This window comes from Malassezia pachydermatis (assembly GCF_001278385.1).
Source record: "Malassezia pachydermatis strain CBS 1879 chromosome Unknown scaffold4, whole genome shotgun sequence".
Classification (NCBI taxonomy): domain Eukaryota; kingdom Fungi; phylum Basidiomycota; class Malasseziomycetes; order Malasseziales; family Malasseziaceae; genus Malassezia; species Malassezia pachydermatis.
Genome location: NW_017253141.1, coordinates 215,140 through 242,631, shown reverse-complemented (window position 1 = coordinate 242,631; position 27,492 = coordinate 215,140). Strand labels below are relative to the sequence as shown.

General features: G+C 57.1%; 23 protein-coding genes across 23 annotated transcripts; 13 read left to right on the top strand and 10 right to left on the bottom strand.

The window, feature by feature from the left end:
* Positions 1-26: 26 nt before the first annotated feature.
* Malapachy_3855 (3-methyl-2-oxobutanoate hydroxymethyltransferase) lies at positions 27-1,925 on the bottom strand (the record flags this gene model as incomplete). Its single annotated transcript, XM_018138314.1, has 1 exon — positions 27-1,925. One exon carries the CDS (start codon positions 1,923-1,925, stop codon positions 27-29), a length of 1,899 nt encoding a protein of 632 aa, XP_017991751.1.
* Positions 1,926-2,045: 120 nt separating this feature from the next.
* On the top strand, positions 2,046-3,407 carry Malapachy_3868 (hypothetical protein; the record flags this gene model as incomplete). Its single annotated transcript, XM_018138327.1, has 1 exon — positions 2,046-3,407. One exon carries the CDS (start codon positions 2,046-2,048, stop codon positions 3,405-3,407), a length of 1,362 nt encoding a protein of 453 aa, XP_017991637.1.
* Positions 3,408-3,446: 39 nt separating this feature from the next.
* Positions 3,447-4,973, bottom strand: Malapachy_3830 (fumarate hydratase; the record flags this gene model as incomplete). The annotated part of the gene is made up of 1 exon (XM_018138289.1): positions 3,447-4,973. One exon carries the CDS (start codon positions 4,971-4,973, stop codon positions 3,447-3,449), a length of 1,527 nt encoding a protein of 508 aa, XP_017991807.1.
* Positions 4,974-5,181: 208 nt separating this feature from the next.
* On the bottom strand, positions 5,182-6,010 carry Malapachy_3833 (rna-binding domain-containing protein; the record flags this gene model as incomplete). The annotated part of the gene is made up of 3 exons (XM_018138292.1): positions 5,182-5,697; positions 5,727-5,899; positions 5,926-6,010. 3 exons carry the CDS (start codon positions 6,008-6,010, stop codon positions 5,182-5,184), a joined length of 774 nt encoding a protein of 257 aa, XP_017992099.1.
* Positions 6,011-6,128: 118 nt separating this feature from the next.
* Positions 6,129-8,081, bottom strand: Malapachy_3827 (pescadillo-family protein; the record flags this gene model as incomplete). The annotated part of the gene is made up of 1 exon (XM_018138286.1): positions 6,129-8,081. The coding sequence occupies one exon, from the start codon at positions 8,079-8,081 to the stop codon at positions 6,129-6,131; it is 1,953 nt and encodes a 650-aa protein (XP_017992050.1).
* A 118-nt stretch (positions 8,082-8,199) lies between these two features.
* On the top strand, positions 8,200-9,451 carry Malapachy_3878 (hypothetical protein; the record flags this gene model as incomplete). Its single annotated transcript, XM_018138337.1, has 3 exons — positions 8,200-8,271; positions 8,301-9,106; positions 9,136-9,451. The coding sequence occupies 3 exons, from the start codon at positions 8,200-8,202 to the stop codon at positions 9,449-9,451; spliced, it is 1,194 nt and encodes a 397-aa protein (XP_017991848.1).
* Positions 9,452-9,736: 285 nt separating this feature from the next.
* Positions 9,737-11,530, top strand: Malapachy_3872 (monooxygenase; the record flags this gene model as incomplete). The annotated part of the gene is made up of 1 exon (XM_018138331.1): positions 9,737-11,530. One exon carries the CDS (start codon positions 9,737-9,739, stop codon positions 11,528-11,530), a length of 1,794 nt encoding a protein of 597 aa, XP_017991664.1.
* Positions 11,531-11,815: 285 nt separating this feature from the next.
* Malapachy_3838 (thioredoxin) lies at positions 11,816-12,136 on the top strand (the record flags this gene model as incomplete). Its single annotated transcript, XM_018138297.1, has 1 exon — positions 11,816-12,136. The coding sequence occupies one exon, from the start codon at positions 11,816-11,818 to the stop codon at positions 12,134-12,136; it is 321 nt and encodes a 106-aa protein (XP_017992007.1).
* Positions 12,137-12,234: 98 nt separating this feature from the next.
* On the bottom strand, positions 12,235-13,502 carry Malapachy_3824 (hypothetical protein; the record flags this gene model as incomplete). Its single annotated transcript, XM_018138283.1, has 3 exons — positions 12,235-12,487; positions 12,541-12,641; positions 12,789-13,502. 3 exons carry the CDS (start codon positions 13,500-13,502, stop codon positions 12,235-12,237), a joined length of 1,068 nt encoding a protein of 355 aa, XP_017992051.1.
* Positions 13,503-13,685: 183 nt separating this feature from the next.
* Malapachy_3882 (hypothetical protein) lies at positions 13,686-14,414 on the top strand (the record flags this gene model as incomplete). Its single annotated transcript, XM_018138341.1, has 1 exon — positions 13,686-14,414. The coding sequence occupies one exon, from the start codon at positions 13,686-13,688 to the stop codon at positions 14,412-14,414; it is 729 nt and encodes a 242-aa protein (XP_017991783.1).
* A 17-nt stretch (positions 14,415-14,431) lies between these two features.
* Malapachy_3857 (inositol polyphosphate phosphatase) lies at positions 14,432-15,955 on the bottom strand (the record flags this gene model as incomplete). The annotated part of the gene is made up of 1 exon (XM_018138316.1): positions 14,432-15,955. One exon carries the CDS (start codon positions 15,953-15,955, stop codon positions 14,432-14,434), a length of 1,524 nt encoding a protein of 507 aa, XP_017991748.1.
* A 185-nt stretch (positions 15,956-16,140) lies between these two features.
* Positions 16,141-16,564, top strand: Malapachy_3886 (hypothetical protein; the record flags this gene model as incomplete). Its single annotated transcript, XM_018138345.1, has 4 exons — positions 16,141-16,158; positions 16,194-16,306; positions 16,341-16,420; positions 16,464-16,564. 4 exons carry the CDS (start codon positions 16,141-16,143, stop codon positions 16,562-16,564), a joined length of 312 nt encoding a protein of 103 aa, XP_017991787.1.
* A 9-nt stretch (positions 16,565-16,573) lies between these two features.
* On the bottom strand, positions 16,574-17,603 carry Malapachy_3823 (coq5-ubiquinone methyltransferase; the record flags this gene model as incomplete). Its single annotated transcript, XM_018138282.1, has 2 exons — positions 16,574-16,592; positions 16,618-17,603. 2 exons carry the CDS (start codon positions 17,601-17,603, stop codon positions 16,574-16,576), a joined length of 1,005 nt encoding a protein of 334 aa, XP_017992054.1.
* Positions 17,604-17,950: 347 nt separating this feature from the next.
* On the top strand, positions 17,951-19,231 carry Malapachy_3876 (lip5-lipoic acid synthase; the record flags this gene model as incomplete). Its single annotated transcript, XM_018138335.1, has 1 exon — positions 17,951-19,231. The coding sequence occupies one exon, from the start codon at positions 17,951-17,953 to the stop codon at positions 19,229-19,231; it is 1,281 nt and encodes a 426-aa protein (XP_017991850.1).
* A 160-nt stretch (positions 19,232-19,391) lies between these two features.
* Positions 19,392-19,847, top strand: Malapachy_3839 (nucleic acid-binding protein; the record flags this gene model as incomplete). Its single annotated transcript, XM_018138298.1, has 2 exons — positions 19,392-19,439; positions 19,470-19,847. The coding sequence occupies 2 exons, from the start codon at positions 19,392-19,394 to the stop codon at positions 19,845-19,847; spliced, it is 426 nt and encodes a 141-aa protein (XP_017992006.1).
* Positions 19,848-19,860: 13 nt separating this feature from the next.
* Positions 19,861-20,594, bottom strand: Malapachy_3862 (hypothetical protein; the record flags this gene model as incomplete). The annotated part of the gene is made up of 2 exons (XM_018138321.1): positions 19,861-19,984; positions 20,017-20,594. 2 exons carry the CDS (start codon positions 20,592-20,594, stop codon positions 19,861-19,863), a joined length of 702 nt encoding a protein of 233 aa, XP_017991633.1.
* Positions 20,595-21,079: 485 nt separating this feature from the next.
* Malapachy_3884 (hypothetical protein) lies at positions 21,080-21,692 on the top strand (the record flags this gene model as incomplete). The annotated part of the gene is made up of 3 exons (XM_018138343.1): positions 21,080-21,234; positions 21,273-21,395; positions 21,428-21,692. 3 exons carry the CDS (start codon positions 21,080-21,082, stop codon positions 21,690-21,692), a joined length of 543 nt encoding a protein of 180 aa, XP_017991785.1.
* Positions 21,693-22,040: 348 nt separating this feature from the next.
* On the top strand, positions 22,041-22,963 carry Malapachy_3847 (prohibitin phb1; the record flags this gene model as incomplete). Its single annotated transcript, XM_018138306.1, has 4 exons — positions 22,041-22,077; positions 22,115-22,218; positions 22,248-22,906; positions 22,939-22,963. 4 exons carry the CDS (start codon positions 22,041-22,043, stop codon positions 22,961-22,963), a joined length of 825 nt encoding a protein of 274 aa, XP_017991542.1.
* A 114-nt stretch (positions 22,964-23,077) lies between these two features.
* Malapachy_3850 (n-acetyltransferase 9) lies at positions 23,078-23,832 on the top strand (the record flags this gene model as incomplete). The annotated part of the gene is made up of 4 exons (XM_018138309.1): positions 23,078-23,136; positions 23,167-23,176; positions 23,204-23,321; positions 23,351-23,832. The coding sequence occupies 4 exons, from the start codon at positions 23,078-23,080 to the stop codon at positions 23,830-23,832; spliced, it is 669 nt and encodes a 222-aa protein (XP_017991778.1).
* A 7-nt stretch (positions 23,833-23,839) lies between these two features.
* Malapachy_3820 (acn9-domain-containing protein) lies at positions 23,840-24,298 on the bottom strand (the record flags this gene model as incomplete). The annotated part of the gene is made up of 1 exon (XM_018138279.1): positions 23,840-24,298. The coding sequence occupies one exon, from the start codon at positions 24,296-24,298 to the stop codon at positions 23,840-23,842; it is 459 nt and encodes a 152-aa protein (XP_017992055.1).
* An 89-nt stretch (positions 24,299-24,387) lies between these two features.
* On the top strand, positions 24,388-25,114 carry Malapachy_3883 (uaf30p; the record flags this gene model as incomplete). The annotated part of the gene is made up of 4 exons (XM_018138342.1): positions 24,388-24,888; positions 24,917-24,966; positions 25,006-25,024; positions 25,064-25,114. 4 exons carry the CDS (start codon positions 24,388-24,390, stop codon positions 25,112-25,114), a joined length of 621 nt encoding a protein of 206 aa, XP_017991784.1.
* A 306-nt stretch (positions 25,115-25,420) lies between these two features.
* Malapachy_3848 (ccaat-binding transcription factor subunit aab-1) lies at positions 25,421-26,520 on the top strand (the record flags this gene model as incomplete). Its single annotated transcript, XM_018138307.1, has 2 exons — positions 25,421-25,832; positions 25,862-26,520. 2 exons carry the CDS (start codon positions 25,421-25,423, stop codon positions 26,518-26,520), a joined length of 1,071 nt encoding a protein of 356 aa, XP_017991714.1.
* An 88-nt stretch (positions 26,521-26,608) lies between these two features.
* On the bottom strand, positions 26,609-27,469 carry Malapachy_3832 (translin; the record flags this gene model as incomplete). The annotated part of the gene is made up of 5 exons (XM_018138291.1): positions 26,609-26,758; positions 26,787-27,010; positions 27,037-27,151; positions 27,181-27,369; positions 27,398-27,469. 5 exons carry the CDS (start codon positions 27,467-27,469, stop codon positions 26,609-26,611), a joined length of 750 nt encoding a protein of 249 aa, XP_017992100.1.
* Between the last annotated feature and the right edge of the window lie 23 nt (positions 27,470-27,492).

Sequence of the window (27,492 nt, the reverse complement as noted above, 5' to 3'; positions counted from 1 at the left end):
GTACAAATACGCGCAGGGCGCCAACACTATGGAAGATGGGACGACGACGCTTGGTCGTCAGCCCACATGGCCTCGTCCAATTCTCGGCGGTTGGGTTTGCGACTGCTACGTGTATCGTCGCGTGTGGCATCCAAGATCATGCGGCGCTTGGGCGCGCGGCGTGACACGCGCTTAGAGACGTGGCCCAGCTGGCGTGTTTGGTACTGGGCTTCAGGGCCGAGGTATACGTATTCTTCATCGCGAGCCACGGACGAGCCACGTCGAGACAGTGCCGTGTTATCCTCCTGGGTATCTTTCTGCATGTCGTTGGCATGAGGACTCGGAAGTACCATGATCGGCTTGCTGCTAAGGGCGGCGTGGGCATACAAATCGCCCTGCCGCGCTTTGCGTGCGTCTTGGTACGCCTGCCGACCGACGGACTTGGCGATAGTAAACCGCTGTATATGGCCGTCTTCACAGCAGCCGTCCATCGTAACATGCCCTCCCTTCTTGAGGGGCGCACGTACCAAGCGAGGCCACGCATACGCGTCCGTTTGGAGCACACGGTCCTGCGTCAAGCCCTGGGCCACGACGTCGCTTACATACGACGGCGGGGTAGCCGCCGAAGCGTCGGGCGCGGCGGTACTGGCCCGCAGGTCGTCCAGCACGCCCTGCCGACCTGCCTGGGCCATGTGCGATACTGCCTCAGGCACATGCGACGAAGCCAGCGACGAAGCCCACATCGGCGTGTGGGTCGCCAACGAAGGACGTTCGCCGCGCTGTACCACGACGTAGCAGTATTCTTCCACCGCATCGCCACGCTGCAGACGCGCTGCCGCACGTGTGAATGACGGCAAGCGGTACAGCTGAGAGTACGCACACAACGACAGACCCCGTGGAGTCTTTGTATCGCCGGGCCAGGCATGCAGCATTGGACACGCATGATCGTGGGGGCACGGCGCAACAATGTGGCAGGGCGACGAGGTACGACCCAGCATCAAGAGCTGCGAACGAGCGGCCATCAGGCTAGCGAATCCACGCGGCGTCGCACGCTCAATCAGTACCAAGACATGCGCATGGCTCTTCCACATACGCAGCACTTCCTTCTCGCGTGCAATGTCTGTCTCAAGATCGCTCAGGCCAAAGGCATGCACGCCCAGCGTCATGGTCGGCGCATGAGGCGCAATCTCCACATCGCGCAAGTGATGCGGCGCATCGCCACGCTGCCGCAGCGTCGTACGAACGTGCTGCCAATGGGGCGATTGCAAGAGAGAGGTGCAGGTGGAAAACAAGGTGCCTGTGCGTGTTTCGGCCGTGTACTCGGTCAACGCCTCGGCGCCAAAGACGGCCTCGTACGCCCATAGGGCTTCAGTCGCATGCATCGCAAAGTCGTACAGATGCGTCGGCGCCCAGGACGACGTCGACGGGAAAGGCGAGGCCATCCGACGACGGACTTCGTCGAGCACACGCACAAGCACCGCGTACCGTGCAGGGAAGAGCTGGCTCAGGTACAAGGGTGAAAGACGCGCACGAGACAGGGACGCAGTGAAAAAGTGTGTACGATCCTGGGACAGGCTAGTCTTGTCCTCGGGCGGGGTATGCAATAGGTCATGGTAGTGCAAGGCATCGCGACGCAATTGATCTTGATGGCCGTGACGCACTAATGAAGCAAGATGCATGGCTAGGGCATCAGGCAACGCAATCATTGCATTGCCTTGCACTTTCGCCTGGCCGAGACGCGCTGCAGCCGAAAGACGCTGCTGCGTCGCCGAAGCGACAGACTCGTCCTGCGGCGGCCGAAGAAACGCCGTTCGCAGTGTCGGATCTGCCAGGCCGTCATGGCCCAGACTCTCACTCAGGTGCGCAGCTGACGCCATGCGTGCATGTGCGCCGGTGGGCCTAGGCACCACCGACTTAGGCAGTGCACAAACGACCGTGCGGCGCATGTCGTTGTCGCTGTCAAGTTGAGTCCAAAAAAAAAAAGCACGACGCGTGGCCTCTCCTCATCGGGGTGGAGGAGGCCCGATCAACGACCCACCGACATCCACGCCGCGAACGTCAGTGTCATGCGCCGAGCCTGGGGCTGGCTGACGCGGCGCCGCGCGTCGCCAGCCGAGAGTACGTGCTATTACTGCGGCACTACATCCCTTCTTGTCCCGCCGTACGGCGATACATCCGATCTACCGTCGTGCTACGCGGCTGACGTAGCCACGCAGGTCTCGGCAGGCACACGCACACGTTGGTACTGCTCCGTGTGCCAAGCGTGGAATCTGGCTGATACGCAGGGTCATGTCCTCGATACGTACGAGCCTGTCATTCTCGATACACCATCGCATGCGGTACGTACATCGGCGTCCAGCGATACCCCTGTCTTTTGTCGTACCTGCCTCGCGAATCAGACGTTGGTGACTAATTTGCTCGCCAGTTACTTGTCTGACGACGATCCTAGCACGGACGAAAGTCGGATGGCGGCCTACCCGGCCTACCGCGCCTCGCTGGAGCAGCGATACCCGATGGTCTGTGCCCAATGCCAGCCACGCGTCGATGCGCGGCTTCGGCAGACCGAGCAGCAATGGCAAAGTGCCGCGTTGGGCGCATGGGTCGACCAAACGCAAACGCAAGTGCGTGCCGCGAAGCCTGTCTCGTTGCCTGTGTGGCACCGGCTCAGGCATGGTTTGGTGGTGATGGGTGCGTGGACTTCGTACCTCGCGGGCCTCGCAGTCCTGTGGCTGGTCTGGGATGGCACGTTGCAGCGGCCGTGGCCATGGCTCGCTGGTTTATCGTGTGTGCCTATATGGTATGATGCGCGGCCCACGTCCACCGCTTCGCCGTGGCCCTGGCGTATCGTATGGTGTAGTGCCTGGGCAGCGCGGCTCCTTGTATACTGCCATGCCTATGTCGTACCGTTGCCGCCTCGTACGTGGCACATGGTGCGCATCGGCGCGTGGCTCCTGCAATCGCAGCTTGTGCCGCTGATGTGGACGCAGCGCTACACCATGCGACATACGCAACCGTGGCTTCGTCGTGTGCCGAATGCCACATCGACCTCAGCGACGTCCATGCAAACGACGAGCACAGATCCCCTAGCGGCCATGTCGCTCCATGAGACGATCCCAGCGCCGCCGCCCCCATTGGATACCCTTTTGCAAGATACGACGGCGGCTGTGGCGGCCGACGACGACGACGAGGCCATGGACATCGAGCCGGAGCAGCGCGAGAAGCCTACGTGGGTGATGGGACCCCAGCGATTTAGCGGGCCTACCGACAGCGGACTCGAAGAGTTGTTTGGTCGCGCATTGCATCTGGACGCGCCTAGAGCCACGTCGTCGTGGACCGTGGAAACGAGGCGCTGGGCGACGCTCCCTGCGCCCGTCTGGCTCGGCCTCGGAGCCGCTGTAGTGTACGCGATGTATGTATCTTGGTCATAACAGATAGACGGCCTATGTATGACTATCCTCATCGCTCATTTACTTCGGCGGGTCGTTCGGGCCCAGCATGAGCTCAGGACGCACCTGCTCGTCAAACTCCTCCGGCGTAAGCAGGCCGAGACCCACGGTGGCCTCCTTGAGCGTAAGGCCCTCGTGGTGCGCCTTCTTCGCAGCCTTGGCGACATTGTCGTAACCAAGACGAGCGTTCAGAGCCGTGGCCAGCATGAGCGACTCGTTCAGCAGCTGGTGGATACGCTGCTTGTTCGCCTGGATGCCCACCACGCAGTGCTCGGTGAACGAGTCCGCACCGTCCGCAAGCAGACGAACGCTCGAAAGCAGGTTCTTCGCAATCACGGGCTTGAACACGTTCAGCTCAAACTGACCGTACGAGCCGCCGACAGACACAGCGACATTGTTGCCCATCACCTGCGCGGCCACCATGGTGAGCGCCTCGCACTGCGTCGGGTTGACCTTGCCCGGCATGATCGACGAGCCAGGCTCGTTCTCCGGAAGCGACAGCTCACCAAGACCGCAGCGCGGACCCGAGCCGAGGTAACGAATGTCGTTCGCGATCTTCATCAGCGACACGGCCACTGTGTTCATCGCACCCGACGCCTCGACCATGGCATCGTGGGTCGCCAGCGCCTCGAACTTGTTCGGCGCCGTAATGAACTCCTCGCCAGTGATGTTCGAGATCTCCTTGGCCACCTTCGTGTCAAAGCCCTTGAAGGTGTTCAGACCGGTACCCACAGCCGTACCGCCCTGCGCAAGCATACGGAGACGCGGAAGCACAGCCTCAACACGCGCAATCGAGTTCTCCATCTGTTGCACGTAGCCACTGAACTCCTGGCCGAGCGTCAGCGGAGTCGCATCCTGCAGATGCGTACGGCCAATCTTGATAATGTCCTTGAACTCATCCTGCTTGGCCTTCAGCGCGTCGTGCAGACGGTGGAGTGCAGGCAGCAGCTCACGCTTGATCTCCAGCACCGCCGAAATGTGCATCGCCGTCGGGAACGTGTCGTTGCTGCTCTGGCTACGGTTCACGTGGTCGTTCGGGTGCACAGGGTTCTTCGAGCCGAGCTCACCGCCGAGCATCTCAATGGCACGGTTCGAAATGACCTCGTTCACGTTCATGTTCGACTGCGTACCCGAACCTGTCTGGAAGACGACCAGCGGGAAGTGGTCGTGCAGCTTGCCCGAGATCACCTCGTCGGCCGCCGCACAGATCGCATCCGCAATCTTCGGGTCAAGACCGTACTCCTTGTTCACCGTCGCGGCGGCCTTCTTCAGGACACCGAAAGCCGAGATCAGCGGCTCAGGCATGCGCTCACGCTGGCCGCCGATCTTGAAGTTCATCGACGAACGCTGGGTCTGTGCACCCCAGTAGCGGTCCGCCGGCACTTGCAGCTCACCGAACGTGTCGCGCTCGACACGGAACTTTCGCTCCTGCAGAGAAGCACTCGTAGACATGGTGCGCAGAGGCAAACGCATCGTGCCAACGACACGTGCTGGGGCGCGGGCGGCACGCAGGGGCACAGCAGTAATTACCGAGCGGGCAAGAGCCATGATGGAAGTTGGGGTTGATCCAGCAGCGCACATCCGGGCGGATCCGGTGACCTGCCCCTTCAGCGAGAGGGTACCCCGAGCCTTATAGGTTGATCGATGCTATCACGGGCCTAGTCTACATGTGCCACGTGGCTCCTACCCCTCGGCGGAACCAAAAGGCAGTCAGTCCACGGCACCGCACGACGCGCCGCGCCATGCAATGGCGCTACTACGCGCGCGCAAATGATACTTTTAAGCGCTCCCCTGTGGGAAAGGTATAGCCGTTCGTCGCATCACGCGCAGCCACGCTCGAGGGGATATCGTTGAACTCCACAAACGCAATGTCGGTACGGCCTGGGATCGTACGCACTTGGTAGAGATTCGGTAGCGCACCAAAAATGTCCATCAGCTGCGTTCGCGTCACACTCGACGGCATCTGCTGCAAAAAGAGAATCTTGTTCGGCGGGACGTACTCGTCCGGTAGCTGGTTCGCTTGCGCACGCGATGATACAGTCCGCTTCGGTACCGGGGCCGCAGGGATCTCGCCTCGCGCCGCGGCGGCCTGCGCTGCCCGTTTCCGCTCCATCTCGCGCTGACGATGCACATTCCGCCGTCGTGTGATGGGCTTTTGCGCAAGGCGTGCAGCTTTGTGCGCGGCCAGCGCCTCTGTCGTAGCGGGCGAATCTTTCGCCCCACCGCCGTACGCCACGACACTGTCCGACGGCGTCTTCGCAAACGACACGCGCTACCATCGTGAGAAAATACAGTACATACCATGCTCTTGCCATACAAAGGGAACCCACTCACTTCCTTCATCGCCTTTTCTGCCGTGCTCTTGTCCTGGAAACTCACAAACGCTTGACCACGCATACGCAGATTTTTATGAGCCACCACCGAGAGCACTGGGCCGTAGGTCGAGAACAGCGCCTCGAGCGATTGTTTCATCACTACGGTAAGTCGTAGCATAGCATACCTGGTAACCGCACATTCTCATTCAAGTTTTGAATATAGAGCGTCTCATTGGGTGGGTAGGCGGAGCTGCTCACGCTCTCTGCCATCGTCGTCGTTCCACAGCAACAACCTGCCGCCACGCTGCCACCTCCACATTGGGCCCTGGGGCAGGACATGGGCGACGGCTACGCACAAACGGCACGACACAGTGATGGTTCTATGAGCCTACTTGGCCGCCTTCTTGGAAAGCAAACGCTTCTTCGCTTCCAAACGCAGCTTATCTTCCTTCTTCTTCGTCGCAGTCTGGCCCACGCGGTTGTACAGTTTACGCTGCTTGTTCGACAGAAGCATTTTGGCCATATCACGAGCCTCGGCCTCCTCAGAGAGTTCAGGCACACGCTTGTTCTTCTTCTTGAACGCTTTCAGGGCCGTAGCATGCTGCTTACGTAGATCCAGCAGCGCATCTTCGCCACCAGCCGCTTCCGCCTCGAGCTCAGCCGCTTCCAGGAGACCAGCACCGGTAGGGTCGGCCAACAAGGCTTGCAACGCTGGACGTTCGCTGGCCTCCTCGTTATCCGCCTCTTCCTCGTCTTCTTCCTCGTCTTCCTCCTCACTTTCTTCCTCGTCCATAGCCTCCTGCTCCATACCGAGCTTCTCTTTCGCCTCGTCCGGCACATACCCGCCCCGCATGGCCACCTCGCGGTCGTCTACAAACGGACTCAGATGCGGCGGCAGTGTTTGACCAGGGCGGTAGGGATCCGTCGGTAGCAGCTTGCGCGCATTGATACAGTCGACGACCCACTGCGGCTGCACATATACGCGGTGGCCAGGGTACGTGGGTTGCTGGCCGTCCACAGGACGGTCCATAATGTGATGCGTAATTCGCTCATCGTCCACATCGACCTGACTGCCAGCACCAGCCACAGCATCCCAGCCAAGGTTGGAGGGAAGAGCACCGAACGAACGCAGAATAAACTCAAACACAGCGCGAGGCACTTCACGCGAAATGAAAAACACGTAGCGGCTGAACAGCTTTCGCGTATCGTCGCCGCCTTCCTGCTGTTGCAGGTCGTTGAGGGTGGTCAATTCATCAGCACCCACACCTTCTTCGGCCGCACGCTTCGACACGTGCGCCACAAAAGCCTCGCCGCGTTCTTCGTCGTTGTCGTGGGAGGTATCCAGCGTCGGTAACGCCTCATCGTCATCATCAGTGTTCGCCAAGTCCTCGCCCTTCGTCAGACGTGCGATCTGGCGCTTGACATCGCGGGCAGAGAGCTTCTTACCGTCTTTGCGCACGACGGCATTGCTCGAAGCCTCTTCGGCGGCCACCTCCATGGGGGCCACATTGTTCTTGCCAGAGAGTACATCCGCATCGGCAGCCAAAAGCACCAACGAGCCAAAGCCAGCGCCTTGGTTGTCCATCTCTTCATCTAGCTTGGGTGGGTACACAAGGTTTTCATCGGTATACAGCTTGAAAAGGACAAAGCCCATCAATGTTTGGTACAGTTCCAAAAACGTCATCATAACACGGAAGTCGACGTCTGTAGGAATGGTCTGCGTGAACATATACGGCACAAGCCACGTAATCTCTTGGCCATGGACAACAGCCTGGAAGTAAATACCCTTGATGCTCAAGAACACCTTGCTCAGGCAACGTGTGCGCATCACATAGAGCTGCCATTCTGTACAAAGGCGCGCGCAGTGTGTAGTGATCTCCGGCGCAATGCTCTTCTGCGAAGGAATGTTAGCGAACAAAAACAGCATCGAAAGAGCGTCATCCAGATCGCGCAGCGAGTCCACAAACGTGGGGTAGCGCTCCTTGATAATGTGATCCAAACGGTACTTGGGGCGGTTCTCGTCCAAATTCTTCGCAGCAAACCACTCGCGACGAGCAATCGCACGGTTCACCTTCTTGGCAAACGCTTTATGTTCACGGAAAGCTTGCAGAACAGGCTCGTGCTGCAGGTACGCAATGTCCTTCGCATAGTAAAACGTGGTCGGTGCTGTTGACCCTTTGTTGGCCCGCTTGATGTGTCGTGGCTGACGAGGGTAGATGCCCTTCAGAATACACAGGCGACGGAACTCAGCCAGGGTAATCTGGAGCTTCTTCAGCGCTTGATTGCGCGTGATATAGTTTTTCGCCGCACCAGACTCACCCTTCTTCTTGATTTTGGCCATGGTGCGGTGATGCTGTCCCTGCAATACCCCCTCGACGGCAACAAAATTTTTCTTTTCGTCACGTGCACGCACTTTTTATGGCGCGCACCGCGACAAAGAAGCGCACTGTGCACTCGGCATGGAGGTCGAAGAGGCGGCGGCCGGCCCCACGGCGCCAGTCCTGGATGAGAAGCGCATACAAACGAAACTGGTAGGTGTATATACGGCTCACCATAACAGCACCACTGCATCAAAGTCGCCAAGTCATCGGCCAAAAAAGTCAAGCAGTTTGAACTGCAAAAGCACGTGCGTCGTTTGAAGCAGAACAAGGATAAGGCGGCTACCAATATGCTGGAGCAGGAGCTGAGTATATTGAAAAACTTGGATGTACAGTATGTGGGCGTTCGTGCCCTCTCCTCCAAACTTGCTAAAAGCAAATTGATACCCAAACCAAACCAGCAGGACAAGGCGGAACGCTTCCCCCTTGCTCGTTTTGTTGAAAATACAGAGGTGGACCCCGCATCGATCGAGAAGGTGCGCTCACCTACCTCGTCGGTAGAAGAACGAGTGTTGCACCAGGTGCTTAGCTCCAAAATCATGGCAGAGGAAATGACGTCGTGTGTGAAGGCACTGGCCAGTCTCGTTACGCCGAAGGCCGAGCCCAAAGCCGAACCTACGAAAGAGAAGAAAAAGAAGGAGAAAAAGGTACAGGAGGAGGCCCCTAGCGATGTGGACTATGAAAGTGATGATGGAATGGGCAACGAAAATCCACTGGGCCTATCCCAGATGGATATGGATGCGATGGTGGCCTCCGGCAGTGAGTCGGACGAAAGTGACGACGACGTACCCATCTCGCGTAAACGCCCTCACGACTCGGAAGAAGAGGAGGAAGACTCGGCGTTTCTTCCTAGCTTGCACACTGGGTTTATTCCTGCTGAGGAAGGCGATGACTGGAGTGACGCGGAGGCAGATTATGCGGACACAGCGGGTAAAGGCCCGGCCAAGTCGCAGCGCAAGAATAGGCGAGGACAGCGAGAGCGCCGAGCGTACGTACCACCATCTACTAACCGATTAGCATTTGGGAGAAAAAATATGGTCGGCATGCGAATCACCTGAAACTGCGTGAAAAGGAGCCGAAGAAGGAACGTAAACCTCGTGGAAAAGCAGATCAGGGCTGGCCATCGACGCAAGGCCAGGGCGCCAGACCTGCGCTACCGCCTGTGCCTGAGAGCATGCCACGCTTTACCAACCCACGTGCCCCTACGCCCAAGGGACCCCCCGTGAAAGCTACAGAGGAGCCCAGTGTGCACCCCAGCTGGCTGGCCAAACAGCGAGCCAAGGAAGCGCAACTTTCAGCCAAGCCTGCCGGGACGAAGATTGTGTTTGAGTAACCCGATGCGGTGGACCTGGCTTGCGCGTTACGACCGATTTCAGATGCACATAGGATCTCCGCTCTTTAGAATTTCAAAAGACCGCCCAAAATTGCTCGAGTTCACCCCGCAATTTTCAACAGACGCTGACCGGACCGGCTTAGGATGGCCAATCATGTGTGTTTATATCCGATGGGGCCGCTCGTTTTCACCACGTGATAATCGGCATTCATTCAAACACCCTGAAACCCATGTACTTAAATAGGCACGCCACTACTACCTTTCTATTTGTAACCGTGTCTAAGAATGGACGGCTATCCTACTTCGCTTCCAAACGGACTTAAACTTGCACAGGACCCCATCAACCTTGGTGGCCTCAAGCCCGAGTACCATGACATCGTGTGTGTCGGTGGTGGTCTCAGTGGTGTGAGTTTGGCTTGCAAGCTCAAGAGCAAGTACAAGAAGGTGCCCGACATGGTGATCATTGAGCGTCTGCAGGGCCCTGCTGGTACTTGGGAGGCCAATACCTACCCTGGCTGTGCGTGTGATATTCCTGCGCCTGTGTACAGTTTCAGCTTCCGTCAGAAGAGCGACTGGAGTGGCTTCTTCCCTCAGCAGACGGAGCTGCGTGAGTACGTGCACACCGTCGTGGCGGAGTACGGTATTGGTCACCTGTTCCTCTTCAACTCGGTGGCGCTTGAGTCGCGTTACGACAATGCTACGGGTCTGTGGCATGTTCTCTCGGCGACTTTCGATCCGAAGGACCCGCACAACGCTTCGCCGAAGATCCGCTATTTTGTCTCGAAGCTCTTTATCTCGGCCGTCGGTGGTCTTTCGGAGCCCAACAAGTGTGATATTCCGGGCCACGAGAACTTCAAGGGCAAGATCTTCCACTCGGCTCGCTGGGACCATTCTGTTGACCTGAAGAACAAGAACGTGATTGTTGTGGGTAATGGTTGCTCGGCCACGCAGTTTGTGCCAATTATTGCCGAGGAGGCCAAGCATGTGACGCAGTTTGTGCGCTCGAAGCACTGGTACGCGCCGCTGCCTGACAGCAAGCTTGTGAAGACCTGGTGGTGGAAGTGGCTGCTGCGCAATGTGCCTTTGTTCATGTGGGTACAACGTATTATCATTTGGCTTGTTCTGGAGTCGCACTTTACGATTGTGACCAAGTCGTGGCTGGGTCGCCAGTTCCGTGCGAGCTGGGAGAAGATGTGCCGCGACTACATTTCAAAGCAGGCGCCGAAGAAGTACCATGACCTCCTTCTGCCGAAGAACAACGAGCTGATGGTCGGTTGCCGTCGTCGTGTGCTGGATAACAAGTACCTGCCTGCTCTGCACCGCGAGAACCTGGAGCTCGAGCCCTCGAAGCTTGTGCGTATTGAAGAGGACGCCGTGGTTACGGCGGATGGTCGCCGTTTGCCGGCCGACGTGATTGTCATGGCCAACGGTTTCAGTGTGAAAGCCGCTGGTTCGCCTATGGTGACGCGCGGTAAGGACATGACGCTGCGTGAGCACGACGAGAAGTACGGTGGTGGTGGTGTCATCGCCTACCGTACCGTATTCGTGTCGGGCTTCCCGAACATGGGTATGCTTGTCGGCCCTAACGCTGGTACGGGCCACATGTCGGTTATTTACACGTCGGAGCGTGAACAAGAGATGCTCATGTCAGTGGCCTCCCATGTGCTTGAGTCGGCCAAGCCGAGCGAGGCGGCAATTGCTCACTTGCCTGGCACGCCGGCCCCTGCTGGTGTGACCAAGGTCCCGACCTTTGACGTCAAGCTGAAGGCCGAGCTGGATGAACAGCACTGGATCGTGAAGAAGATGCGCTCGACTGTGTTCCCGACCTGCGAATCGTGGTACCGTGACCCGAAGTCGGGCCGTGTTACGGCTGTATACCCTGACTGGCAGTGGCGCTTTGCGCTCCGCTGCTGGTTCCCTGTGTGGAAGGACTTTGAGTTTACGGGTCTGAAGGGTGGTGCCAAGCACCCTGCCACGACAATCTACCAGAAGATTGGCTGTGCGCTGGGTCTGGGTACGGTGCCATACGTTGACCCGTCGGAGACGCCAGAGATTGACCGCAAGTCGATGAGCGCATAAGAGACCATAGACACCATAGAGCACGTGTAAGGGACATTCTTTGGCGAGCTGGCTAGGGCGACATAAACGGACATTGGATCAGGCAGAGGACTGACCATTGCGTCATTTTCGCGAGTCCGCGGACGCTACCTGCACGAATCCCCACGGTGTGGCGTCCTATGAAGTGGAGGCGCGTGCACTTGGCGAGGGGGTCCCGGCGATTACGTCATGGAATATTCGCTGGCGAGGCCCTATATAACGTGGCGCGCTGAACGGTCCCCAATTCCACACTACCACCATTCTATCATGGGTGTTCAAGTGATTTCGTCGTACGACCAGTTCAAGGAGGTGATCAACAGCGACAAGGTTGTTGTTATCGACTTCTGGGCCACCTGGTGCGGTCCGTGCAAGATGATCAGCCCGATCTTCGAGAAGATCTCGGAGACCGTGAGCGACAAGGTCGGCTTCTACAAGGTCGACGTCGATGACCAGGCCCAGATTGCGCAGGAGGTGGGCATCCGTGCCATGCCGACCTTTGCGTTCTTCAAGGACGGCAAGAAGATCGAGACGGTGGTCGGTGCTGACCCCTCGAAGCTCCAGGCTGCGATTACGAAGCTGGCCGCTTAATCGGAGCGAGTCCGTTTTTCGCACACCTGTTGTTCTATTCTGCATTTTATAGCAGTGTACGGAAGAATACGTTACATGTGAAATAGATGGGAAGGGCTCTATGCAGCTGAAGGGTCTTCAGCTAGGACAGACGCCATTACATAGTCGCCGTCATGCGAGACGCTCGCGTGGAAACGCAGACGGGCTACGAGGTCCGACACGTTTCTCCCCGAGGCACTGTGGTATTGCTGTGTGGGCCGCTCCAGGACAATGGTCGGCTTCGCACCTCCGTCTTTGTGCACTGCAATATCGGTGGCACGTAGAGCAAGGTGCGGGTATACGGCTTTGTATGTTGCTTCTTTGCAGGTCCATCTACGTGACATGGGCGTCAGTGCCTGTCTCATAGGGGCCATAGCGATGCGTACCTCGTCGCGAGAAAACGTAAACAGTCGTCCTGGGCCATGGTGGGCGATACAGTCTGGAAATGCATGGCCTCACTGGGCGCAAGAATACGACGTGCCAAGTGCTGAGCTGCCGACGCCATGATGGGAGGAGAGGGTATGCGTAGCGAGGCAGACACGTCAGGCTCCTTCGAAGCAGACACAGAAGACGACGTCGCGGCTACGGCAGCAGGACGCTGCCATGCTTGCAAGCGATGTGCATGCCGTGAGACCAGCTGACGAAGGCGCGGAAGGTACACAAGATCGACACCGAGACCGAGGACAGCCAGTTTGGCGAACAGAGGCGATGAAGAGCTCTCTGACTCCGTCACCGAGGAGACAGAGTATTCGTTCGTAAGCTTGTTCATATCCTTGACTTTCTTGGCATCTGTGTTGCCCATCAGGGAAGCCAGGCGGTACTCAATCTCATCAAATACCGTGTCGACAGCATGCTCCACAGGATGGTCAAACATGATCGGCAGAAGCGGTACCGCGAGCAAGCCTGCCAACGTGGGCCCGAACGCACGCACATGTTTCGAGGCATGCCGAGCAAACAACGGGGCCGAGTACTTCACTACACTGTGGATCGTCACAGCGGGCAAGACCAACGAGGCGAGCGTTTGGAAGACCGCACGACGCGCTGCAATCCACCCCAAGTCCATGTACTTGGACGGCGACGTCTTGTCCAGCTCGTCATTGGCCTTCCAGCACGTATAGCCTACGTCCGCAAAAATGTAGGCCCAGCTGATACCGTATGCAGCACGCACGACATTGGGCCGCGTGAGCGGTCGAAAGGCCTCCCCAATGTCCGACGAATACGCAATGTACCGAGACCCTGTAGCAATGATGGTCTTGAGACGGATGGTATACGCCGAGTAACGGCCTAGACTCTCGTCCAAGTGAGAGCTACGTTCATGATGCTCTTGTACCAAGTCCAGCCCCATCATGGTTGTGGGTGCACAACAGGAAAGCCGCGACCGATTTTCCACACGCACGTTCGGTACGCTGCGTGTCATCAACGTCGCTTTGATCAGCCAAAAGCCTGCCTGCAGGAGGAATTAGATAAGCAAACGTACGTACGGCGGCGCTCGTAGCACCGCACGCACGGTGGAGAGGAAGCCCTTGGCGCTATGACGTCGTTGTCGTCGTCGTCGCAAGGGCGAGCAGCACGCCGAGAGATGCCAGCCGCGAATGTATCCTTGGCCTCGGCGCGCCCGCCTCTCGGACACCTTATGACGCTGTACCAGCGGTACGACTCGCTACGCAACTCCATTGCCTTGCTGCGCGAACAGACGTTGCATACACCCGGTATTGAGGATTGGCCGTCGATTCAGACGCAGTATACCAATTTGTTGTCACACACCTTCTCCATTGCGACGGCGCTGCAATCGCCGATACCTCATTTCTTATCCGCCCAGCTGGCGACGCTGCATGAATTCCTGGAAAACGAGGCGCAAGACGCCACGTTGTTTGGCGAGGAGGAGACGAAGATGTCGTCCCTGTTTGCCGGCGGCCAAAACGAGTCAGCCCTACCACCTATTGACGATAAAGACGAGCGGAATCAGCTGCCTGTGCTAGCAGTTCATCCCTGCGAAATGATCCCGGACAACAAACTGAACTGGCTAGGCACGCTGCTTAGCACGGTACCTGAGCTTGATGTGAGCAACGAAGAGCAGGCACGTGTGGCCGCCTACGATGAGACACATACGCACAGCGATGAGGCTACGTTGGCAGCCGATCTGGAGGCGCATGATGCGCGCAGTATCGGTGCGCTACGCTCCTGGTACCACACACTGCTCGCGCCAGATGCGGATGGCGATACGTACGACTTTGCTATGCGCGTGGAAGCAGAGGAGTAATGTCTCTATATCGTAGACTACCATGGCCAATGGCCTGGGAGCCAGTACATGGCCACCAAGACCAGCAATCCAATCTCCAGGAGGGCCAGCGCCAAATGGCCATGGCCAAACGTAAGCAGCAGCATCCATAGATACCCCACCAAGCGGTCGACACAGCGCCCCAGTGTCCGCATAGAGCGCCAGTATGGATGGAGATCGTACGGCACAGGCAGGAACTCGGTGAGAGGGTCAAGTTGATACGGCAGCTCGACAATCGCAGTGATGGGCTTGTGGTCCGAGGCAGTGTATCGCATCAAACTGCGATACAGCTCGCAGCGCAAAGCCTCGTTGCCCTGCATCGCATCGCTAGAGGCCCAGAGCAGTCGGTCTGGCCAGCCAGGCAATCGTTTCTTGCTCATCTGCTCCATTTCGCCACCTGCCTTGTACTTGTACGTGGGAGGTATTTTCAGGTGCGCCATATCTGGGATGAAAAGAGAGTGCATCGTGCGTGCAGGCACAGCGGCTCGCTCAATCGAGAGCTGATCGTACGGCAAAATTTCAGCCCACTGACTTGGCTGGAAGGAGCGGGCAGCAGCACGTACGGTCTCCCTCGTGATCGGTGGGAACGAGCCGGGCCGCACCGGCACGCCCTGCGGCGAAACGCCTTCGACACCTGTGGCAACGCGATAATTGAGGTCGCCCAGCACAAAGAGATGGTGTGTGTCGTAGAGCGAGTACTCATGCTGGTCCAGAGGACTTGGCGTAAGGGTCTGCCGGCCAGCCGCGACAGACTGCACTGCGCCTAGCTGACCAGGTCCCATAGTGGGCTCTTGCAGAACGAGTGGGGGCTGTGTACTCGCGGGATCAAAGACCAAGCGCTCGACAATATTGCGCCAATCGGCATTCCGACGTGCCACCTTGTGATCGTGGGCTGCCAGGTGCGCACATACGAACGTTATCACCTCGTCACGAGCGCCTGTGACGGCTGACGCAAGCGTTACACGTGCACCCACAGCCCCCTTGTTGCCCATGATCATACCGATGCCGGTCCCAACGTACGATGTGCGCACTTCCTTCACACGCTGAGCGGCACTTAATACGATGCCACGCGCATGCTGTGGCGCACGTTCACGTGCATACACAAACAGCACCAGACCACCATGAGAGACCTCAGCGATCTTGGCATAGTTTTCTGGGCCACCGCCCATTTCAAGGGGATCGTACATGTGATCGTCGCGCACAACAGACTGATGAAGGCGCACGGTACGTCGAATCTCCGTGTCGACTTTGGCGAGCGGCACTTGAATTTGGCCCGCCAAGGCCGAGGACAGTGGCGCAAACTCCTGGAACGCCACGGCATAAATATCAGGCGCCTCTCGCGGTCCCATGGCGTCAGGACCACTGGGCGGCGCTGGCCGCGTCACATAGCCACTTCGACGACTCTCTGTGAGCGTCGGGACCAGCCACTCGGTCAGATCCGGGACCTTGGATCCATCGTATTGCTCGCCGGCATTGTAGCTGGCTACCTGCACGCGCAGTCCACGCACCAGCCTGGACGACATGCAAACGAAACGAAGCGCTGAAAGGAGAGGCCGTCCCCCGCACCATCCCTCCTTTCTCCACACGCAGCCGTGGGCCAGCGGGCCAACGAGGCGTGGTTAGGTAAGCCACGGCAGGCAGGCAGGACGACGGTGCCAAGACGCTCAGGAGTGGCGCTTGTTCTACGCTGTCAGAGCGATCCCCAGCTATGTACGTGACAGGGAGCGTGCATAGCCAGCTAACGCTACCAGGTCCGCCCAGAGCTCCAACCTAATTGAGAAACTGGATACACCAGCCCACGACGAAGTGCGTCGCCTCGTGGCGGAAGATGCACAGAGCCGTGGCGGCACCAACTCGTCGTTCACGTTGGATGGGTACGTGCGCAAGGCAGGAGCTGGCTAACAACAGCGAACGCGGCACGTCGCAGTCACAGCTGTGCCGCATTCTGCCCAATGGCCAGGAGCAGTGTGCCAACATTGCCCTCGAAGGTGTGTAAGGACAAAAAAGGACGGAGGCCTAACCATCTCGCAGCGCGTGATCTATTCCAGACTATGCAAACGCTCGGCTTTTTCTGTGTGTTGCCGCAAGAGCCGACAAAAACCTTTATTCGATGCGAGTACATTCCCAAGTAGACAAATGCATTACGCAAAGGGCTTGATACTGCCGTTGTGAGTGTAGCAAATACGTACCCTGAAAAAGAGCGTCAGTCGCCTCGTCATACGTACCCGTCCAGATGGTGGCAATACCGAACGTCAGATCTTCCCATGCGCCCTGGTTCGGCAGGCGCGGCAGGCCCATCGAGGCCGCCTCGGCAGAGCCAGGCAGAAGGAACCCAGCCTCACTTACCATACGAGCAAAGTCGGCCTGCGTCGGGAATCGCTCAATCGACTCGACCAGGTACTGGTACGAATCCCGGTCGCCCACCAGCAACTCGCCAATCGGCGGGATCACATTGAAAGAGTATTGCTTGTACAGCTGCGCCAGCAGCGGGATGGAGACCTTACCAAACTCCAAGCACGCAAAAATACCTCCTGGCTTCAGCACGCGATACGCCTCGCGAATCACCTGGTCAATGTGCGTGCAGTTACGGATACCAAACGCAATCGTGTACAGATCCATCGACTCGCTCTCAACTGGCTCGCTCACAAGCGGCGGGAGGACAGGGTTGCGGCGTGTGCTGGCCGGCGGGTTCTTGCGCTCAGGCACTTCCATCACACGGTCCAAGTGCTCAGCGTTACCAAGCTGGAATCGGATTTGCGGCGTATTCCAGTACATCGTCTCCTTCATACGCTTCTGACCCTCAATAAGCATGTGGGGATTGATATCCAGCACAGTCACACTCATCTCGCGGTCCAGGTGCTTCGTACGGGCATGGTCTAACAGACGCAACGCAATGTCACCGGTACCACCTGCCACATCCAGACACTTGATGCCACCGCGCGGGTCAAGCATCTCGACGAAATGGTTCTTCCAAAGACGATGAATACCCAGCGACATCGCGTCGTTCATCATGTCGTAGGACGAGGCCACCGACGAAAACACACTGCCGACTAGGCCTTCTTTGAGCGACTCGTCCACAGTTTGGAAACCAAAGTGCGTCGTACGGCGCCCTTGGTCATCCTGGCACATGCGCGAAGACATGCTCAATGAGCGAGCTAATACTCGCGGCATGCTACGCGTCGCAGGTGCGACATTCCTCAAGAGAGGGGCGCCACGCATCTTCCGAGGCAAAAGAAAGCGGCGTGGAGGGACGGCGCGCCGCGCAGTGGAACGAGTTTTGGGTGTCTGACCCATGGCCCTCCGCTCTTGACAGCCGCTCCACATCACGTCGGCCGCGAATGATCATCCGCCTAGGGACAGCGATCCGGGCTGGAAGGGCCATACCGCGATGGTACACACCGCTACGATGGCGTAGTTTTCTGCCGGTACTATCTGCACGAGCGCAAAGCACGCGCGTGTGGGCGTCGTACCCGTTCGACATCGCGCCGGCGTTAGACGAACAGGGTCGCATTCCGGCGATGCCCTATGACCCTTCGCCGCTGCCAGGCTCCGCCCCAGAGTACAAGGCACACATTGTGCTGGTGCCAGCCCAGTATGCGCGAGAATCGATGACATGGCCTTCGCACATGGAGTCTGTGAGCCCGCTTTTTTCCGAGCTGAGCAGCCGCGCGAAAAAGGGCGGATCGTTGGACGGTTATGCGATCAGCTTGTCCGAAGGGGATGCATCGCTCCCAGAGGCGCAGCCAGCCTGGGATCCGCATCGCGATAAAGCGATGCGGCCTCCCCCGAGCCAAGTGGCTGAGGACGAAATGTACTGGCTGTACGCCTACAATGACCAAGGGAAGTTTGTGACATGGCCGGAACCTATTTCCTTGCGCACGCTGCCCAGCGGCCCAACGCTTCGAACGACACTTGAACGGATGTGGAAAGAAGCCAAAGATACCAAAGAGGCGCATATCTATGTATGCACACATGGCATGCGCGACTGTCGTTGCGGTGTGGTCGGCACGGAATTGCTGCATACGCTACGCGACCAAGTGGCGCAGCATGCTGACACATGCAAGCAAGACAACAAGGCACCGGCCAAACAAGTTCGTGTGATGTCAGTGAGCCATGTGGGTGGGCATAAATGGGCAGCCAATGCCTTGGTGTATCCCCATGGCGATTGGTACGGCAATCTTCGAACGAGCGATGCGCCGCTTCTTCTCCGCGCCGCTCTTGCTCCCGCATCATCGCGGCACGACTTGGATGATCTGCGCGAACGGCTTGTGCTGTGGCCACGCTGGCGTGGACGGCTGGGTCTGACGCAGGCCGAGCAGCGTGAGCACATGAATGAATGGGGACCACCTGTCGTGTACACAGCGCATATCACACCTCGAGCGCGTGGTGGGCCATCAGCAGCCCCTTCGCAAGTCCCCCTGCGCTTCCGCTCGTATGCGGGCGAGTGGTTTGAAGTCATGGGTACGATTGGAGAGTCGCTCATGGAAGTGGCACGAAGACACGACTTGCCCAGCATTGAAGCCACCTGCGGCGGATCACTAGAGTGCGCTACCTGTCATGCCTACATTTGCGATGCTCAGAAAAACGATCCTATGGCGCGTGGAGATCTCACCCAAAAGCCTGCCAAGGCAGAGCAGTTGTTCGGCACGACAGAGCTGAGCGATGACGAAGACGATATGCTGGAATATGCCATCACACGCAAGCCGTCCAGTCGTTTGACATGCCAAGTTCGTGTAACGCAAGCGCTTTCTGACTGGATGATGAAGGAAGGTGGTCGTGTAGAGCTGAACCAATACTAGGGATATAGCCACCAGGGGACACCGTGCGCGACACGCCGAGTTGTCCACGCGGACCAGAAGCACTAGGCAGCGTATCACTTTACTCGGCCGAAGACGCGTCTCAAGGTACACCGCGCCACCGCGACGCGTTGTTGTACTTCTTACACTGTTATTGACAGCCATGTTCCCCACTTCGCTTCGCGTTCTGCCCCGCGCTCTAAACACTCGCGTAAGTACACGTACATCGACTTACCCATAGGCTTTTTCGTCGACGCCTTCGTCGGCCCTCTCGCGTGTGACGCTGATTGGCCGTCTGGTCGCCTCGCCGGAGGTGCGTGAAAGCCGCAACGGCAAGGAGTACCTTCGCTACGTGCTGGCCACCACGGACCAGCCCGGCCCGCCTAACGAGGATGGCTCGCCGGCCACCCCGACTTCGTCGTTCCACTCGATCTTCGCGTTCGGTGAGAACACGGTGAACCGCCTGAAGGACGTGCCCAAGGGTTCGCTCCTGTACGTGGAGGGCGATTTCCGTGTGGTGCGCACTCCGGGTGAGGAGGACATGCCGCCGCAGGAGCAGTGGCTGGTGCAGCACCGCAACTACCGCGTGCTCATGCGCCCCAAGACGGATTCGGCTTAATTTGTTGCTAAAACTATGTATACTCAATAGCTTGTGCACTACGATCCGCTTGTATTTCGATGCGCATTCCATGCCCGTGCCAGCGCGAGGAGGCTGAGCGAAGATCGAGCGTAAACAGCTCATAGCTGGGCAAGTACCTGGTGTGTAAGCCACAAAGAAAGCCGCATACCGTTGCACGAACGCCTTGACCTGCTCGTCTGTCATGCCATGTCCGCCATTGCGTTGCTTCATCGTGTGCTCGGCCTCCAGGCGCCAGGCATACACAAGAGACCAGGGACTAGTGCCAGGTGGGGTAATAGGGTACAGTTGGATAAACGCGTCCAGAAGAGGGTACCATGCCTGCTCCCATACAGCAAGCTCTTGATTGATCAAGCTCACGTCCTGCAAGGTGTACGCAGCGTAGGCGGGAGCAGGAGTCACATCTTTTGCCACTTCCATAGTTCGCTGTAGAACGGACATGGGTACGCTATGGAAACCCAGACACCAACCCTCGAATAGAACGATGTCCACAGCGCCTTCTATCACATGCCATGAAGGAAGACGATCGCCTAAACCTTCATGCGCACTCTTATCATACACAGGGATGCGAATCGTAGAAGCATTATCGCGAAAATCTTGAAGGATCTTGGTACCAATATCCACATCATGCGTACCAGGCTGGCCGCGGCCGTGCAATAAAGGGTTGGTGGGGTAGCGGAGAGCCACAGCCGTTAACTGATCGTGAGGAAGGTATAAATCTTGGTACATGGTAAGCAAACACATGACGCACCATCCAAAGAAAATACGACCACACGAAGAGGTGGGGATGCGTGCGCCAACGCTTCGGCAACGCGAGCACATGTGTACGATTTGCCTGCAGTGTTTATGAGCTTGTTAAGCTTGCAATGACGTACCGCTACCTTGCGGCCCCTGGAACCCGACGATTAAGGGTCGTCCACTCTCTTTGGACGTGGATGCCCATTCACGCTGCAGAAACGAGACTATATGGTGCTCTTTCGCTTGCGTACGTGCCTGCGCCATAGCAACCTAGCGTGGAACGCTCGAGCCAACTGGGGCAGACGGCGCGCAACGCGTTGAGATTGGCTTATGTAATAGGGAATGTAACCTACCTGATTAGGCCATTCTGCCGAGCGGTTCGGCAAGCGACGGTTTGCCACCCTAATTTCCCGCGTAAGCGGCCGAATCCGAGTTAGATCCCCGGCTCGGTTAGAACCCTACTGCAAACGACGATCATGACCAACAACGCGAACATGAAGAACGCTGCTACTGACGTCAAGAAGGAGGTTAACAAGGCCGGTGAGGATGTGAAGGCTGAGGCTAGCAAGGCTTCGAACGGCGTCAAGAAGGCCACTGGTGAGGCCGCTGACAAGGTTGAGAAGGCTGCCAAGTATGTACATATTTTATGAAAGCAACTAACGTGTACAGGGACAACCAGGACCAGGCTGAGCACCTCCTCGATGAGGCCCGCGCTGCTGCTTCGAAGGTCGGCGAGATCATCTCGAAGGAGGCCGAGGAGCTTGAGGACCGCGCCAAGGAGGCCGGCAAGAGGTATGTCCCACGTAAGGAAGCTTACCATACAGCATCTCGAAGAGCTTCGACACTAGCGTCAAGAAGTTCCAGTCGCTGTGGAAGGACTTCTCGAGCAACCCCAAGTACTGGCTCTCGACTCTTAGCGTTGTGAACGTGGCTGTGGTGGGTGCCGCTGGTTACTTCGGCTACCAGAACCGCAACGAGATCAAGACCTGGGACAGGAAGCTCCTGGCTGCGATCGCTGTCGGTGTGGCTGCCGTCCTCGGTGGTGAGAGCTACGCGGCCAGCAAGGGCGCCAAGAAGCAGCTCAAGTAAAGGGTAGATTCTGCTTTGCAACCCAACAAGATAACCTATGTCTTTATGTAGGTTGGCTTGGTACTCTCTTTGCCATCCTGTAGACTCATTTGTCGTAGCTAATGGGTATGGGTTACCACATAATCTATGCATTCCCTGACATCGAAGGAAGCTTGACGGTCTTTATTGACAGGCAAAAAAAAAAAAAAATCCACGTGCCACTTGCTAGGGTCTAGGGAGAGGTGGCCTGGCTTGGAGTCGAAAGCTTCGCCTATGTGGAGGCTGACGAGGCCGGGAGAAATCGCCAGCTGGGAGCCACAGGTCCATCGACGACGCCACCTCCGCCTCGTGTACCGCGTCACCGCTGCCATGAACACGGCTACCAACTTCCTGTCCAGGTTTGCAGGTATGTGAGAAAGAGAGAGAAAGATCTGACCATGCAGTGCCTCTGGGCATTGGCGCCCTTGCTGTCCAGGCCAGCATGTATGATGTACCAGGTGGATACCGTGCCGTGATGTTCGATCGCTTCACTGGTGTGAAGGACAAGGTATGTCAATATAACACTCACATAGAAAGGCTACGTCTGAAGGCACTCATTTCTTGATTCCCTGGCTCCAGCGCGCCATTCTCTACGACGTGCGTATTAAGCCGCGCACCATTTCCACGACCACTGGTTCGAAGGATTTACAAATGGTGACGCTTTCTCTGCGTGTGCTCTCGCGCCCAGATGTCTCCCATCTCCCTAAGATTTACCAGTCACTGGGTCTGGACTACGATGAACGTGTACTTCCCTCGATTGGTAACGAAGTCTTGAAAGCTACCGTGGCGCAATTCGATGCAGCTGAGCTGATTACCCAGCGTGAAGTGGTCAGTGCCCGCATTCGTGAGGATTTGTTGAACCGCGCGCGTGAGTTCAACATTGTGTTGGAGGATGTCTCTATCACGCACCTTACCTTTGGTCAGGAGTTTACCAAGGCTGTGGAACAAAAACAGATTGCGCAACAGGACGCTGAGCGTGCCAAGTTCGTCGTCGAGAAGGCTGAACAGGAACGCCAGGCCTCGGTTATTCGTTCGGAAGGTGAAGCCGAGGGTGCTGCGCTCATTACGAAGGCTTTGGACAAGGCTGGTGATGGTCTGCTGACGGTCCGTCGTATCGAGGCGGCTCAGCAGATCGCCAAGACGCTGAGCTCGGCAAAGAATGTGACATACCTGCCCTCTAGCAGCGGCAATATTCTGTATGTATATGGACAATGACTAACAGAACCAGGCTAGGTGTGAACCAGCAACCGTGATGCGATAGGGCCGTAGCTACGATATCCATGCCTCTTGCCAGGTAAACCGTGTGGAGTTTTCTGCATATGTACACAGAAATGGGTCGTATTTCTCTTCTTTACTACGCAGGGACCATGCGTGTGAACAAAACCACTGTCCTGGTCGGGCAACGTGTGGTCCTTGTTCCCTATCGGTACGTATAAGCGGGCGTCTTACCAGACAGGCGTGAACATGTACGTCCCATCCCTTTCTGACACTAGGTGCCTACCTATCATACATGGATGCAAGATCCTGCCTTGCAGCAGCAAACCGCGTCTGAGCCTCTAAGTTTGGAAGAAGAATATGAGATGCAGCAGAGCTGGAGGGATGATGCAGATAGTACGTATTCCATCTGGCTTACGCGAAAGAACTCACGTTTATTGTCCTAGCCAAAGAGCGAGCCATGAGTGAAGAAACTAGCGTCACAGAACTCCTTCGTGCCTGTTCAATGGCTGGCGACGTCAATGTGTTTTTATCTGAACGGTACGAGGATGAAGACGATATGGACGCACCGTCTACGACATGGGGCGAACTGGAAGTTATGATTGCAGAGCCACATTGGCGTCGGCAAGGATTGGCACGTGAAGCCTTGCGTATGCTCCTTCATTATATCACCACAGAGCCTCCCATGGCATCGGATGAGACGACGCACCCATTCCCCCTGCCGATGAACCGGCTTTTCGCTAGGATATCTATGGACAACGATCCATCTCTGGCGCTCTTTTGCACGCTTGGGTTTTCACGTGTCAAGGAGAATGCTGTCTTTGAAGAAGTGGAAATGGGCCTGGCGCCAGGGCAGATCATCGAAACGCAAGCACCGCAGGCCATCCTTTCATGGCCGGAGGCCTAGTTCAAAGTTAGAAAGCTTTTGATGGATCATAATCAGCTGGCGGCGCCGCTTGGGCACGCTCAGGATCGAATACTTCCTCTGTGGCCAACTTGAGCTCATAGAGTTGGTACAGCTGTTCGTCTGAGAACTTCTCCAACAAGCTTGGGTCGAGGCTCATACCACGAAGTCCGTCAGGATTTTTGCTGTCAGCTTGCAGCGAATCCAAGTACATCTTCCATTGACTGCAGAATGCGACAATCTGGAGTGGATTGTCAATCTTTTGGTGGCGGCGGAACTCGGCTTTCACATAGTCGTCGCCCAAGGCTCGCATCTCCGGTGGCAAAGAACGGTGTGCACGCAACAGAGAGCGGTACAATTGTAGAGGAGGCAGAAGCATATTGGAAGCAGTCTTCACGAGCGGGTTGATGGGCATCTCTGACCGCCATACCCTAGACATTTGCATCCAGACCGACGAACTGGGCAGCATAGCGAGCAAGGATGCACGTGGCCGTGGAGGAAGCGCACGTCCGGGGGTGGAGCTGTGTTGTGTTTCCCCCACTCCCTCCACTATCTACCATGGCTGAGTTGGATGCGGCTGCTGTGCCGGTGCTACGCGAGCGGATATTGGAAGTCTTGAAGGAGGCCGACTTGTCTACGGTGTCTGCGAAAAAGATTCGCCTTGCTCTTGCAGATCTTCCCGAGGGAAGCTTGCCAGCTGGCCTGGATTTGACGGCACAGAAGAAGGCTGTGGATGTGGTCATCCGACAGTGCTATGATGAGTACACGTCCAAGAAGCCTGCGCCCAAGGAGAAGAAGGCACCCAAGTCTGCAGCAAAGGAGAAGGAGCCAAAGAAAGCTACTAAGTCCAAGAAGCGTGCTAGCACTACAGAGGCGGATGGGGAGCCGAAGAAGAAGCGCGCTCCGAACCCCAACAGCCCTATCAACCGCCCGTTGCGTTTGTCTGCTGAGATGTCGGAAGTCTGTGGCGGAAATGAAATGCCTCGTTATGCTGTTGTGAAGCAATTGTGGGTGTATATTAAGGAACATAACTTGCAGAACGGGACGAACAAGCGTCAGGTACGTCCGTATGCACTAACATGACCAGATCAACTGTGATGCCAAGCTTACGAGCTTGTTCGGAAAGTCGACAGTGGAGTACGTATAAAGCGGGACTGGCAGGCTAACATTCTCTAGCTCTTTTGAGATGGCCAAGGTATGCGCTGTGTTGTGATCGGGTCTACTAACGGGGCAGCTAATCGGCCCGCACCTGCAAAAGATTGAGCAGCCTACTGAATCTTCATAGATGTAGTTTCCCTTTTTCCAATCAGTCTCTCGCTTCTGGCTGGCTTGTAGCACACGATCCACGCTGGGCGGTCCATCGCGCAGCGTGGTGGTGGAGGTGTTGTTGATCCATGTACCTATTGGGTGCATGTAACATGTTAGTATCCGATCGGGCCCACACAGTGGCTGCCGAGAGTACGTCGACACTTTCCATCCGAAGTTGTTCGAGCGTGGTCGTTGCTTGCTAGCCAGGGCCATTGCGCACTCACTTGTTTCGTACCAGACTCCTTGCGTGTAACCAGTCTCGGACGTATCCCTGTTACACCCCATGTCGTTCTACCAGCCTAACCAAGGCGGAATGCGCCCAGTTGGAGAGCCACCTATGCCTATGCCAGGAGCGCCTTCTGCGCATGAGAAGCTAGGCGAGAGTGAGAATGGCGCCTTAGTACCGGACTCGAACGGCGCAATGGCTCCGGGGACGCGTCTAAGCTCGTTGATCCAGCAATACTCGCGCAACCCTGCACAGTTCCAGCGGTATTTCTGGCGCTATCAAATGGATTTGGTCGAGAATGGATTTGATTCGGACGGCAAGGCCATCGACTTTTTCAACCTAGGCACGAATCCAAGTGGCAACAGCAGTGCTCTGCCCCTCGCTCGTATCAAAAAAGTGATGAAAAACGACGATGAAGTCAAGATGATTTCTGCCGAGGCGCCTATCCTGTTCTCGCGTGCCTGTGAAAGTATGTATATGTATGGGCTCACCATGTAGTATTTATTGCCGACCTGACATGCCGTGCCTTCATGGTGGCGGAGGAAAACAAGCGTCGGACGATCCAGCGCTCTGACATTGCCAACGCCATTGCGCGCTCTGACTTGTTTGATTTCCTGATCGATATTGTACCGCGCTCGGATATGATGCGGAATCGCAGCTCGAGCGTGCCGATCCGCAACGCTATGCCGGCGCCAGCGATGCCGGCGCCTTTCCCTGGCGCGGGTGTATCGCCACGGGTCAATATGAGCGAGTCGAATGCCTCGTTTATGCCTCTGCGGCCTTCGCAGCAAGATATGCGGCCACGAATGGATGCCATGGACCCAGCTCTGGGTATGGGCGCGCCGCCAGCGCAGCTGAAAGGCCTGCCCAAGGCGCCGATGCCCAATGAATGGGGCTCTGGTATGTACTCGTTCCCTACGGCGCCCATGGGGGATGCACGTATGCATCCTGGTGCCGGTCTCGGCATGTCGGCTGGGCCTCCCCCGGTGGGAGGTGGACGGCCTGTCATGTCGCGAGGCGGTGTGGATACGGCGTCTTTCATGGACGCGAATGGCCCGCTATCTATGCCACCGCAACACCGTGGCTCGCTTTTAAATATGGTGCCCTATCCAATGAATGACCAATCGTCCAAGGGCGATGGAAACGCAAATGAATAACGCCTGAGAGGGTTATGTATGTGCCCTTTTTATTGTACTCCATGGTTAGCATTCGCGCTTTGTAGTGTATAAGCATTTTGGACTGTGTCTACGCAGCTCGGCCCGCGAGGCGCTGCAGCAGGGCGGCAGCCTCGGCCTCTGGGACTACCACAGCCAGGCCCAGCGGCATATCAGTGCGCCCCTGTAGATCACGCAGCCGGATATCGTACAAAATCTCTTCGACACGTTTGACATCATACTGTACAGGTAAGCAGGCCAAAACGTACTTTGAGGGAGTCGAAGCGCTTCCGTAGCGCATCGTTTTTCAGGTTGAGGACTTGGAAGGCAGCATGCACCTGCTTCACCATATCTGCAATGCGAACAGGCGCGTCAAAGTCGCCATGTGTTACCGCATGAATGGCTAGGCGCGGTAGTTCGTTGACCATCGAGATGAGGCCATGCAAGTAGTCTTCGGTCGTGAGGAGCATACAATCGGCAGGCAGCATGTCGACTGGCATAAGTGCTGTGTATACATACCGCCCAATACTATCGCTGCTGCTTCTTTGGAGAGCAGTCGTCCAGCCCCTAGATAATACGCCAAGCTTGCGGCGTACACGGCATTGCGCATAGGAAACGACCATACATCCGCCCACTGCGGTCAGCCTGCATAGGCGCACACACCTTATACACTTCGCCATGAGGGACCTGTTTGGCCAAAGCGGCCAGCGAGGTTCGTACATCGACAAAGCTACGCTCGACAGCCGCTTGGTGCGCAGCGAGCTGCGATGGCGGCAGTGTATGTACTTGCCCCAGCTGCATCGCTACCATACGCTGCGCCCGATCAAAGGCTTTTACCTGATCCCGCAGGAGCTTTTATGAGTACGGAAGGCGTACATACATCGGCGGTCGTGCGCTCGGCCTCAACGTCCGCAATCACACGCGCTAACGAGGCCTCTGTGGCTTGGTCCATGTGGAGGAGAAGGAGCGAGTGAA